Below are 14,918 nucleotides of genomic sequence, written 5' to 3' on the forward strand. Positions count from 1 at the left end.
TTGTACAGAGTCGTATGCACGACATTCGATCGGCGGTTCACCTAACGCGGCCCAGTGACCTAAATAAGCCGTGGTTTGCTTATGATCGAAGCGGTTTCCGTTTCTCCTCGGGTCCAATCATGCTCCTTCAAGAGGTCCACCTTCTTTGCAGAGGCGGAGTCCCCTTCCTCCTCACTTCTGATGCTCATGTGTATACAGCTCTTGTCTTATATCTGCAAACATCGGCGAATATTCTGATGCGTTTGTCTTCATTTCATCTCGGACACAATCTTTCATGCGATGTACTTTTAAATAATTTGAATAATATACATCTTAATAATGTGAAGTAAAGGAGACTGTATCTTGGGACACACTAATTATTTTTTTAACAAGATTTTTAACTCTCAATTACTGCTAGTAGTATGAAACTATATCTAAGTTTTAAAGAGTTCTGTTTGAAGTACAAAATGCAAATAAATCTACGCGATTAATACAGAAAGGCTCCAAGTTTTCTTACCTACAATTTAGACCCTCAGTACCAATCAGATTGTAGAATAGCCTGCAAAATTTTCGGTTTGGTCCAAATGATTAATTGTTGCTTTAGTCGAGGATTAATGTTGACTGCTCAGTTATATAAATTTTTTGAAATAATATATCTGAGGGCTGGGTTAAAAACAAAATTAATGTGTTCCCAGATACAACAGGTCTCTCGGTGTCACAAGTCTTTCTTACGATTTGTATTCTTTGCGAGAAGCATGCTGAAACTGCGGAAATCGGTGATTTGAGCAAAAATCACAGGATTTTTTTTTATAAACAAATTATAAGTAATTTTTTAACGTTTGAAATTAATAATGTTCTTTTTATATAAAATTTTGTCTATTTTAGGCTTAATTTTAGACGCAACATCATGGCAAAACTCTTTTTGTTATTTTTGTTCTTTTCTCTTTCTTCTTCTCTCAACATTTTCCCTTGCTTGTCCACTTTCCTTTCCGGTGCATTCTCGTACGGCTGCTGCTGTTAATTATCCTCCATATTTTCCACTCGTTGATGCGTTGTGGTGGGACGATTAGCCATTTATCACGCGCGACGCGCACGTAGAAGCGATCTAATTATCAACAAGATCTTCGATGTGCGCGTCGTCGTTGTAAATTCCCTCTAAGAAACATACTTTGGTTCTCGACGACATGTGTGTGACAGGTGAAACGACCACGACAGATACAAGACCATGACGGAGGGTGACATCGAGCCATCAGAGATCGTATTATAAGTCAGATTATGCAGATGAGACTAATCTTTGATTAGGAAAAAGAAAGGAGAAATCGGTAAATGGAATCGAATTTATCTTCTTCTTCGATCACAATTTTATCGAATCAATTTTTTATTTTGTACAATAGAAAATAATAACCAAGATTGATAGCTATTATATTTAGAATGTCTCGATTTAGATCCAATTTCAGGATCTACGTGCTGCAAATTACAGTTGTCGTTTTTGACAACTTGCTTTATATAAGTTTCCTATTTTTTTCTTGACTTTTTTTCTGTTCACGCGAATGTCTAATTGAGATACATGTTCGTAATATATAATATTTTGGCATTTTGAAGATATTAGGACTGTTACATTTTGCAATCTTTTCATTATAACTGTCCAACGGCAGAAATATATACCGCTAAAATTACCGACGATTAATACTTTGACCAGAGCGAGCATTAAGTCGTCATAAGTCATAAGCAATAATTCCCCGAGCGATACGTCCATCGTTTGTTTGCGAGTTCTGGAGCATGACGGCAAATGTGGCAATACCGAGCGAGAGCACGCGTTCGACATGGACCGATCATTATCAAAGGATCATTTCTGTCGTTTGATCGTTCAGTTACGTCATAATGAAGACTACGATTGCATAACAAAGAATATCGCGAACATTGGTAGAGATCTTCTTGCCGGGAGGAATTGCGTAAGACGTGACTAATCGTGGCGAGTCGTCGATTTGTGTGAGTATAGTATTGTCTTGTTACATCTATTGTACAAACTTATGATCGAAATGGAGCAACATATTCTTGGTAACATATCTACGTATCCCGTGTGTGATATTACTAAGTGATATTGCCATAAATAATTCCCACGTGATTGCGAAGTCAGAGACAGCCACACCAAAGAGTTTTAATTATCCGGCGAATTCGGATGCGCAGCAATCACTCACTGCCTAGCTTTACTAAACACCGACATTTTTACAATACAATAGATAAAGCTATGCGTACTGTTTTTCGAGAATGGACTTGTGTTTTAATGGCTGTTCGGTGCAAATCCGCTTATTGTTACGAGAACCCATTTTTCAATCCGATTTTAGCATTAACAATGCTAGGCAGTATTCGATGTTAATAATATTAAAACAACGTACATACATATGTAGCTATCAGTACTCGGACTAAAATCAGTAACAACATAGTTACTTGGATCTGTAAGACCATTTAATTTACGTTAATTAAAAGGCATTAACTAATTTTACGGAACTAAAATGGCATAAAAAAGAGAATGAATACTAAGTTTATTTTAATAAGAATAATCCAAATTTGCAGATGTAACATAGAGAAAATTGAATCTTTTGACATTTTTGACAGATTTATAATTGATAATAATAGATTTATTATTTGGGTTTAATAGATCCATGAAGCTATAAACGATTACATAGAAATTTCCAAATATATTTTATGCCTCCTAAATATCAGTCTTGAAGGAAAAGTTGCGGATTTGAGAGATAATACAAGATAATTGTTCCAGTGTAAATTATGTCTTCGTTCCTTTTAAGACCGGTTATGTTTTAAAGCATCATTTTATGTATATGATATTTTATGTATATCTTGCCTGCGATTCATTCGATAACTCGTTAAAAAGAAAAAAAAACACTGAAGCGATTGCAGTTGAAAGATAGAGTAACAATAATTAACAACATCGTTTCACTGCTTTATCACTTTTATTTCCGAAATTAATATCAAAATGACAAACACGAAGTAAAAAAGAGATTTTTAAATGATCTAAATATTTGAAATATATACTTTTATGTTCTGAAAAGTTTATTAAAATCAGTTTTTATTAATAACTTACATATAGAATATGTAATTTGTCTCTCTAACTGAATTAAAAAATTTTCTATTAAGTTGCTGATCTTTAATTACTTATATCAATAACGTTTTACGAACCGAAATTAATATAACTGGGTTCAATTTTTTAAAATTGCAGGTACTATCGTGGCTTTGCAAGAAAGGCGAAGATATTCTGTCGAAGCACGCACAACATACAGCGACGAACTTGACGTCGGCACGTCTTCACGAGCGAGAATTCGAGAAGTTTTACTTCACGTCGATGGTGAGTAACGTTGATTGTCCCATAGCAGTTAATGGAATCGAAAGGGGAGCTCCAAGAGGAATCGAGTCGCTCTCCTAAGAGAAGATTTCACTTTTTTCGCGACCCATTGAGCCGCCCGTCACGCTTCGATGCGAAAGAAATTCCGTCGCGAAGGACTCGAAAGGTGGCTGCAATAAGTGCGAGATAATAAAAGATTCCTTTGTGACAGGCGGACTGTTGCAAAGACCCCTGCCAAGTGTGCACACACTTCCCCCTTTTTTTATTTATCTGCCAGCGGAATGAAGAAATAACACGGAAGGAATCGTGACGACGCCGAAAAAGAGGAAGGCGAAAATGATTATTCCTTTCGCACCTGTAGACTTAATATGGTCAGAAAGCGCGTTCTTGCAAAGTGCAGAATAGAGAACGGTGCAAAACGATGAAGATATTCACTTTAACTATGCATTCGTTCCCGCAGAATGTTTGTGCAAATTAAAATCACAGGATTAAGGACAAGATTCGCTTGAACGCATTTATTTCTAGTCGGTTATTTCGCGAAAGTACCTATATTTTTTGAGATGGCTCTTTATGTGATATGTCCCGTGATTCATTTACATTAATTATCATTGTTATTAATTATCATTGCGTAACATAGATCGCAGAATTTCTAGCAATTTATCAAAGCAAGCAATCAGCAGAAAGACACGCATTGTGTGCCACAGTTTGTTGTTTAGAATACTAAAGTAATAAAAGAATTTGTTATATTATTTCTTTCACTTGACATTTTCTAAAATAGAAGAATAATTTTATAAATATATCTTTTTTATACTGATTATTTTTAAATATTAAGTTGGTTTTTCATTTGTTTCAAATTAATATCTCATGCATTACCCACACAATAATATAGTGATCTGTTGCACACACAATATGCAGCAGATCACTATATTATCTACTTGACTATAAATCTAACATTTTCTTCTCAGTCGATAACAGATTCCTCTTTATATTTCTTTATTATTTACTTAATATTAAACGTATATTTACTTTTTTATAAATATTTATCTTTTTACATTTTGAAATAATTTATTAATTATATAAAATAGTCTGAGACTTTTAATTGCAACAGTTACCAATGAATCGCTTTAAATCGTTAGAGCTCTCTCTATGATCGGTAAGTCGATCGGCTAATCTCGTGGCGCCGCCTGCTGGGATTTCCTTTGAATGTTTCGCTAACCGACAAATCTTCATAACCGACTAAGCGTCGTGCGAAAATTAAAATAGGAGAAAAGGCAAGTGCATGTAACAGCGATAATTATTTTTTTCTTGACATCTGCTGCTTAGTTAATCTGCTGAATCCCGCTGATAGTCTAATGAGTTTGATCGTGGTCATTAATTTAAAGTAACAGAGGCTGCTTTTCTAAATAAGTTCCGCAATTAAAGTCGTACATTTACTACTTGGTAAGATAAATGATGGAGAGTCGATTAAGATTCTATACAGCGAGTGAAACTTGAATATCCACTACTAAGTACATACCAATGTCTTTTCTTATCAATTAATGTCGCGGTAGCACGGATTCTTATTTCCGTCCTCTGATAACGGATTTATTGCGATCTTGATCTTTGAATTGACTGTTTCCCAAATGATTTCTCAAAATTTTTCCACAGTCGTCGATATTGTATAGTTTCTTAAACATTTTTTAATTTTTTATCAGAGAAGGCCGTTAATTAAATTGATAAATTCTTTTCTGTTTACAAAATCTTTATATATTAATTACTTGTAAAAATTAAAAATAATTAACTTTTTAATTTTCTCGTAATTGTAATTTTGTTTAGAGGTAACTTAAAGTGAAAGTACATGTTTGACGTAGAGAATAATCGCATCGCATGTAAATTTGAAAATATTCGAAAGATATTAAAAGAGACGTGACCAGACAGGACAAGCATTTTCATCCATAGGAGCTTAATTAAACGCGATTACGTGAAATTCGGAATAGCAATCAAACGAGTCGAATGATTATAAATGTTACGCTTTCAGTTTTATACCATGAGTCACACAACTTAGTGCGATAATAACACGTTGGCCCTCGGTGGGTCCATGTCGTAGAAAATTTATTGCGAAAGAAATTGGCGTTCCACGGGCGTTTTTCCTTTTTTACGAAAGACTAAACTTTCTCTCGGCGGTAATGCCGAAGTATTACGCGTAGTATAGACAGTTTCAGGGCGCAATAAAGGCCCATCGATGATCCGACAGACAGTTGTTACTTAATTAATCAGTCTCACAGCGAAACGTCGGGTGAACGATCAACCAGATATAAAAGCCGGTCGGCCGACGGTGCAACGGTTGGTCGTGCGTGGACGTTAATTAATCACGGTGCACCCACTTCAATTATCCGTTTCATGCAGGATGCGCTCGAGCGCGTGGGTCATTATCCAAAAACGTACCCATCTCTTGTACCCTCCCCCTTTTTTTCTTTTCTTTTATCTCTTACACGGCCCAATAACCCCCATTGCTACCCACACGCTGTCATAATTGTCACCGATTATTGCCGCGATGGTCGAAAAGTGCATTATTTGGGTCATCTTGACGGAACTGGAACGGAGTTATTGGCGATTTATTATTAAATGATTAGCGCGCGTTTCAATCCTGCACGACGAGCGAGCGGTATATGGAGCATCGAGTAATTACACGACACTGCTCAACGGCTGGTGCATCAATTGAAGCCGCTGTAAATTTTATAATAGCGATGCGCCCATCTAATTATTTGGAAAAGACTTGATATCGCTGCACAGTGTCTTTGGGAATTAATATTTGATATGACCAATTTTATATAACGTTACGAAAGACTTAGATTAAGATAATCGAGATATATTTCGTGACAGCGATCGCCTCGATTTTTTTCGCGAATATTTTCTATCTACGAGTATTGTGTAAATATTGGCGACTGCAGATAGGCTAGCGTATAATGCAGTTGCTGATAAGAATGCAAAAATTATCGCAGACCTCGAGTGAGGTAAGCGACGAAAACTAGTTAGAACTGCGATCAAAGTACAAAACGTTGTTAACACGATAGTGGGACAGGATAATGTCGAAGGACTGCCAAGGAGGAGTACTCGTAACAATGTAGACGGTCGTTCTCGTAACCCAATTACATGGGGCACCGCCAGCGGAAAAGGCGAGGAAGTCACGCCAAGAATAAGAACGAAGCATTATGTCGGCACTTATAATGGCGACAATCGCAACTCGTGAAATCATGGTCGATCCTGCTTCTAGGAAAGAAATTCCATCGAGTTTAGAAACCGCCGCCGCGCCATTGCTTCGCGAATCGCGTCATGATCGCTCGCGATTGTTGCGAGCGTGTCTGAATACTCGGCATTGAGTGTAACGTACTCTGAGGAATTTGGTAATGATCGATCGATCGTGAAAGGAGCAACAGTCGCGCGACCGAAATGCAGCTCAGTGCATACGAAAACGGAATCTTACTCGCGACACTATTAAGCGACTGGATTAATGCTTTTTTTCACCAATAACTAATTACGCAAAAAACAATGTCCCAAATACGAACATAAAACGTCTTGAAGATGTCATCAAGATGTTTTTCAGATATCATGTCATAAATTTGTAAGGAATTATTTCTTCATTAAAATTAACATGTTAAATTAACACATTTTATGCATTTATCATAGCATTTATGTTTTAAAAAACATTATTCTTGTGTTAGTTGTTCACTAACTCATGAATTGTATTGTTTTAACACTAAAAAATATTGAACATCATTTTAATACAAAATATTGAAATAAGTCAATCACATTATGTTAAACTAACACTCGGATATGTTAAAAATTCAACACAAAATTTTAACAAGAACTTGAATGGACTATTTCTAACACAAATACTAAATTTTTTTTACTATATTTTACTTATCTTTACGAACAGGATGCAATTTTGTAATCATATAATATCTAGTTAATCAATCATACTGTTTATTTTATAAAATAATAATTACATTCAACAACGCGTTTTAATGATTTGATAATGTCAATGCAAATCATCTGTCGTTTTATGTTTACTTCAAAATATAGTAATTACATTAATATCTGAGAGAGGAACGATTACAACGTTACATCCGGTCAATGTGCTCTTCGATACCACTAGTGTTAAGCGCGTGTCACGAATCGCGATCGGGAAATCGTTTCAAAATCCAATTGCAAAAGCGCAAATCGGCACAAGGCGGTTATGCTCGTTAATTCACCGTACCTGATGCGCAACTTTCCATCATAATCGTCACGCGATAATCAAGACGACGATGTGCTGACCGCTATCTGATATACCGTATAGACGGAACATCCTTTTCGCAATATTTTACTTTAAGTGTTGTTACAAAAATCCAGACCGTAATTACCGAGCTTCTTAATGTTGACCTCGGTTGAGACCTTAACTTCAAGTCGAGATGATACTGCATACCAGATGGTTAAATAAGTTTAAAAATAAAAAAAATCTTAGGTTAACGGTTTTTAAAATAAAGAAATAAACAAGTTTTGTGTAGGAAATTAGAAAATTATAGGTATTTTTAATCGAGACTTCAATAAATGATCGGAGTCGCATTTTTAAATAAATATAAAATTTTATTATTACTTTATTCAGTTCTTTAAAATAATATTTTTAATTTATTATTCTCGAATTTGTAAATTTTATGTACTATGAAATCTTGTTTTCATCTGAGATAAGATCAAAGCTCTTTCGTACTCGGTTCAATTACTGACGCTTATTCGGTATCAATTCAATCGAGTGTGTTTATTAAGTGCTAAGTAGAACAGTTACGGGGGCGCATGAATTGGTCCCCCAATTTTAGGGTACCTATCGCGCGGAACTGCCTACCACGCCGCGTGAAAGCGTGTAATCGCCTAATCGTGCTCGACCCCACGCGTAACACCCACTTAATGCACGATAGATTTATCTCGGGCAAAAGGAAGACTGTCCTCATCTGAACGCAACATCTGTTGCACGATTAACACCCTATCGTTTAATCGATTTGCAACGCTGCTCTGTTGCAGAAATCGGCAAAAGTTGGTCACAATATTTTCGGCTTTACAACAACTGCAATTTACTTGAAAGTATACTAATATCGCAATATACTGTGCAATATGCTCGTAAAATCGACTTTTAACGACTCGAAGAGACTTTTAAAATAGAACGATAAGCTATATCGCATACATTTTTTGTTGATAAGAGAACAACGAAACAATATATATAATGACACTCTTCTTCATTGTAAATAACAAATAAAGTATGGTCAAGACTTATTTTTGTTTTCAATTTATATACTATAACAATTTATATACTATAACTATTATTCAATTTATATACTATAACAATGAGCTCATAAACGGTATTTTTGTATTATGAGGATTCGTTTAGCTGGAATTCTTCTGTTCAGTCGAATTTTTTTTCTATGCGAGTTATGTAATATTATGTGAATATTTTATTTCTCTTTTCAACAACTATTTTCTCCAAATTTGGTACACTTATAAATCATTTCGTATGACATTCGGAGGGCCATTCTACAATTTCACGCGGCTCCGTAAAAATGGCGATTCAATGTCGTTTGTGAGTTGCCTTTTTCTCATAGCACGCAGTCCTACAGCACAATGGTTGACGTTGCGTTACGCAATATGCGTTTCATACTCTTGTTTCGAAGAAGAAACCGTAAAATGCCCCGCCTTCTTAGTGTTTAATGTAACGGATCACGACAAACCTAATAAACAAGGCCGAGAGACCTTGGAACGTAAGGCGCGATTGTGCGCGAAATTGTGCTTCACATGTAAATTGCGCTATCGTCGTTCCCAATCTATGACATGATAGCTGTTTCTAGGAATATTTATTATCGTTTTTATCGCAATGAATCTTTATTTCGATTTTGATTTTTACGCCAAGGAATTTTTTGCAAAGGTATCACTAAGTAGAATTTGCACTTTTATTTAAGGAATGGTCTTATCGTGACTATGCAAATAACGATAATGAACACAAACAATTATAGTATTCGTTGAAGTTTAACGATACGTTAACGAGTAGTGGGAACAATGCTAAAGCGGTCGATAAAGTATCAATAAAGTTTTACGACCATGCAACCTCTTTGCAGTCTATCGTAAACACTTTCCAGCATTTATCGTAAAGCAATATAATATGTATGTTTTTAGTGTAGAAATTTTTAAAATCGCCTGAATAAATACATTTTATTTATTTATCAAAAATATGGAAAGTACACTTGTGTGTTTAATTTCCCCAGAGATAGTTTCTATTAAGTGTGGGTAAATAGTGAAAGTATTTCTTATTTGTTTATTATTTTTTATTTTTTTTAAATCTGCTAAAATAAAGTAAATATACTACATATATACTGTATCGTGTTTCTAAAGGTAATTGATTAAATATATGATATTTTAACTGATCATACTTATTTTAACTTTACATGGATATTGGAAAGTAGATATGAGTAACTGCCGCTCTAAAATACTACCGTCAAGAATTGTAAAACATGCAATTTATTTAATCCAAGAAAGTATCAGCCCAAAAGAACTTATATTTGAAATATCATTCCGCACGAGCGAGACGCGTTTCTCACACCCATTGGTGCGCAGTTCGATGCCAAGTGGAAGAGAAAGGAAGGCGAAACTGGAGGTGACATCCTGCGAAGGTCATCGTACATACACCTCGAAGCTCACCTTCCGGCGTGAATTAGGAGACGATGAGAGGCAGGTTTCGCTCTACTTCGAGTCGTCGATTAACCCATATTCCCGAGATGCACCGCGTCTTTTTTTTCCTATTGCACCTACGCGGAATCATTTATGCGTAACGCACCTTCTCCATCTCATATCTTCCCAGTGAATGCAGCAGTGAACCCACATGCTGCTCTCGCGCACGCACACGCGTGCGTTTGTGCGTACGAGGAACCCGTGTCGTTGCACCGCGTATTTATCGAATGACAACTCGGCATAGTTTCAGCAGACCCCGTTCGCTAAACGCTTCTTTGCGCTGCAGACAGATTTGTTAGAGTGAATCAGCAAAGCGCTGATGACGGCTAGTATATTCAAGACCGTACGCTCATTCTTGAAGTCTTAACATACGCGAGACGAACGAGCGATGTCAAGGAATTCCGCCATTCACCGTTATGAAATTGTAAATTAAGAACGTACATTCAAATTTAATAATACATGTAACTTAGAAGTGTATCATTGCATAATAGTAAAGAAACTGCGAGCGTATCATCTGTTAAGTAACTGTAATAGGAATTGCGTAAATCATTGACATTGAATATTTTATATTTTCAAGTGGATTATTTTTTTAACTGGTTTTTTAAACTTACAGGTAATTATTTTATGATCTTTGAATGGATATTTATTAAATTGAGCGTTTCAAGTGAATTACTTTTGTCAATTGTTATTATAATTCTTTCTTATAAATCTTTGGATGGTATTCATAGTCTGTTCTTATTTCAAAACTGTCTTAAATAATGTCTTAAGATGCTAAGACGGCCATCTGATCGGTTTGTGGCATTTTAAAATTATATTTAAGATGGTCTTAAATATAAAAACCGATTATGAATATCAAGTCTTTGAATATTTATTAGATTAAACATTTCAATTTTCAAGTGGATTACTTTTATCAGTTGTTATAATTATTTTGTGGTCTTTGAATATTTACTAGACTGAAGAAGCGATTCATTTTGGTCTCATCCAGTCGTTCCGTTACCGTCGAATAAATACATTACAGTTTTACCGTAACATATTTTTTTCATTGATGTTACCGTATATCCGAAGTCAGTCTATCCCTAGTTCGGGAATCTTGAACTGGTCGGCCAGGGCCACGTCACGTACGTGCACTTCATGAAAAACGAAGTGGGTGACCCGTCGTTCGTATCGACATACGTATATATACGTATGCTCGCTCAAACGTGTACTACCTGTACTGCGTAGAAATGAGTGGAAAATGTAACTGTACCTTCGGTTCCTCCTTACACGACGTTATTATTCATGAATTGTCATAAGCCGGATTCCTGAACCGACAAACCGCCGATCCCTCAACCGACATAGTTCTCGTGCTGCGTTTGTCTATTAGCTTGCATAATTTTCTTTTTTGCATATTACCGATGTTCTTTTCTGTTTATTTTTTCTATACTGTTTTTTATACGTTGCAATGTGGCAAATTAATGAACAGTAATGAAACATTTATTTCGCCACTAGCAAAATATAGATATGTATTTCATGTTGTTATTTAATTATCTTTATGATTTATTCAGCTTTGCTTTCATGTATGTTGCGTAACAAGAATAAATACTATTACAAGGCTAAATGCAGATTGTTGGATACAAAAAATCGATTTCAATCATATAATTGATTTGTATAATATATCTACATTTCACATTTAAATCCAGCTGACACTGAATTGTTAGCTTTCTATTATTGAGATAATCGAGATCACTGCCAATCAGTAATATAATCCGTGCATAGAAAACAGTTATTACCGATATGATCGTCGTAAGCGGATCTGAGAGCACGGAGGACGTAGGCTGTATCTGCATTTCTAGTTGGACATTTGCGGCTAGGAGGCGATCGTAATGAGAACGCCAAGCGTTTATGGATTTGTTCAAGGACGTTGAGGTTGCAACCGATGACACGAGTTCATTAGCTCAGAAGAATAATGCGACATTTCGCGTAACAATGTAATGCTTGCGCGTGCATACAATGGTGCATGCTTGCAATGAAAGTGGCTCGTATAATTTAAGTTGCGCGCCTCCGAGAGAATTCTACTTAAGCGGCTTGTTAGTTAGATTAAGGAACGCAAGATAGTGTTATTTTAACAAAAAGGAACTATTACGCCGTACAGCTATTATATTGCTCGCACCGGGTGCCTCCTTTATGAAAATGAAACAATAAGAAATTGCAGGTGTTAATGACTATTCTATTGTCTTCTATAAAAGCGTTTATGCATACTGTTTATCTTTTCAGATATACAAAGTTCCGAAAATAATATTTCTTAAAATTTATTCTGTGAAAAAAGTTCTTCCCGAGTGTGGGTGTGCTTAATATCGAATTTTTATATTAAATTTAGAATTCGTATGAAACACTTGAACTGATTTTCTTTTAAATTTTTTGATATTTTTATCCCACACTGGTGGTTGCATAAGATAAATGAGATATATGAACATATCAATTGATCATATACAGAATGTATACGAAATCCGTTATAATGCGCTGAAATCAATACGTCGCGTATGTACAATGTACAGTTACACGTCTCGGAGTACGTGAGATGGATTTGATGATAATGGTAGATTAATGTGGATACGTTCCTTTTTTTTATTGCCGCATCGGGTGTTACACGTTAATTCACAAGTTCCGACATTTATTATTATTGAAATATCGACCAGATTCCTGTTCCCGTTGTATTATGTCGCACTCATCAACATGATCGATTCAAGGGCAAGACAGGCATTCGGATCAGCTGTACTGGTTTTTTCTCGAATAGCATGAGAGAAAATTAATGAGCCGTAGAGTTGCGTATACTGGGATCAGATATCGTGAAGAAAAATGCGCTCAACGCAGATTAACAGTGATCTTGATGCATCCGTCGCGACATGTTAAGTAGTTGATTATTATAATTAAATGACTAATTCACTTGCGTTGTATGTATTTTTCAATGTTATCTGACGGTTGAACTAGAATTTACGCGAGGTGCATTTTTAATGATTGTCTAAAATTAATTAATCATTAGATTATGTTAAATGAGATTTATTCATTACAACTCGCGGATGAGCGCCGCACGATTATACGAAAACATAAATTTTCTCTTAGCATAATCGTCCATCAGCCCACAAATGAATATACTCATTATCTCCTGTCATACTTTTTGTATAATTATATTTATAGTATCTTTTCTAATTAACTGCTTTAATTTCTCCATCATTAGTATAGATAAATGAGTGATATGATGTTACTTTTCAAGATTTTTTCAAAATTCTATATTTATTGCCAAAATATTAAATCTTTAATATTTATCTAGTAATTATGGTAAAAATCCACACATATCGTGCACTTTTTATTTCAGTAATCTGTATTTATTACTATCATTTTTCAGTATAAATTTATTGATGCCAAAAAAGCGATGAGTGTTTCAATCTCAATTAGGAAGTTAATTTCAATAGGTTAATAAACTTTTTAATGATTTTATTAAAGTCCATCCTGAACTACTTCGTTACTCTCGCCAAACCTCACGATTAGCCTAATATTTTATATTGTAACGAAACGGATATTAGGCACGCTCATTAAGAACAATTATTATTAGCATGGAATTATGATAATTCAGCAGTGTGCGAGCTGGTGATTATTTCTCTGAGCTCGTTATCCGCGCGTACTGATCGCGTACTGTTTGCGTGCGTTTATAATTAATGATGACGTATGCGATCATCAACGGAGAGGATCGTAGGATCACGTGTCAAAATAAATGGGCGGACTGCGCCGAGCAACTAATGAAATCCCGTCTGCACGTGTGTAAACGGATTCGCACGCGACTCGAACAAGAATTCGCTGTACTCAAAATGCATATGTAAATTAGGTATACAAAGATTTTATATCAAACATATAACAATCGATTGGAAATATGTATCGAGAAGAGTTTGCACATTTTTTTCATATACAAGTTAGCACGCAGCCGTGATAAAAACGGTTAGCAGATAAACGGTTTGCTTTCTAAATGCCTTTTATAGATTGAAATGGATCAATCTTTATCACCTGTTTTAAAGTTTGCATTTAAAAATCATGAAAACCATTCCCAAAAGAGAAAGTTCTTTCACAGATGATGAAAAGATGATTGCTTATCAAACTTCGTTCGATTACAGTTCTCTTATATTAGAAGAAATACAACTTTGCGAATTATTATTACAATTATTATTATAGTTGTTTATTCTTCGAAAACGTATGATTTTCCTGTTTTTATAGAGGTATAATCGACGCTAGAAACTAAAGATGATTATAATCACGAATACAAAATACCTCCTTTGCATATCTCTTAAAATAAAATAAAGGTATAAATAAATCTTGAGAATTATTGCGCCGTCGTTTTTATCTTCTCGGATTTTGTTATCATTAGATGAGTTCAAGAAACTTGGTACCACGTGAATAAATTCGTATAAAGTATACACAGAGAGATCAAGAGAAATATCTTTCGAGCTCTCTAAATTGTGTGAGGAAGCATTAGCGCGCTATCTTCTCCCTTTGACGTGCGGTTAGCCAAGAATAAAAATCCGAAAGATAGGTGACGGTCCAATGATGACGGTCTACAGTAATGTGCACCTCAAAGTGAAACTTTACCGGACGTAAACTCACAAACGGAAAACGATATGCGCAGGTCCGATATGGTTTTCGCAAAGGCAAACTGCGTCCATTAATGAAACATGCGGGTCGCTTTCTTTGATATTGAAGTCTGACTGTACAATATGTATCCGAAACAAACATGCCATAATTATCGGAAAATTATGGAAATACCGTTATAAATGTAAATTTTTTTATGATTCTTTTAAATCCACACTTCCTCTTCAGAGGTGCTAAA

At 35.3% G+C, this 14,918-nt stretch overlaps 1 protein-coding gene across 3 annotated transcripts in view; it reads left to right on the plus strand.

Moving 5' to 3' along the window:
- The window catches only part of LOC108731252 (uncharacterized), a 304,231-nt gene that overhangs the window by 254,605 nt on the left and 34,708 nt on the right, over positions 1–14,918 (plus strand). For all 3 annotated transcript variants that reach the window (XM_018461481.1, XM_018461483.1, XM_018461482.1), the window contains exon 13: positions 3,215–3,340. In XM_018461481.1, the coding sequence (XP_018316983.1) occupies positions 3,215–3,340 (126 nt within the window). The remainder of the gene's footprint in view (positions 1–3,214; positions 3,341–14,918) is intronic.

The sequence above is a fragment of the Mycetomoellerius zeteki genome, unplaced genomic scaffold, assembly GCF_001594055.1.
Source record: "Mycetomoellerius zeteki isolate Tzet28-1 unplaced genomic scaffold, Tzet1.0 scaffold122, whole genome shotgun sequence".
Lineage (NCBI taxonomy): Eukaryota > Metazoa > Arthropoda > Insecta > Hymenoptera > Formicidae > Mycetomoellerius > Mycetomoellerius zeteki.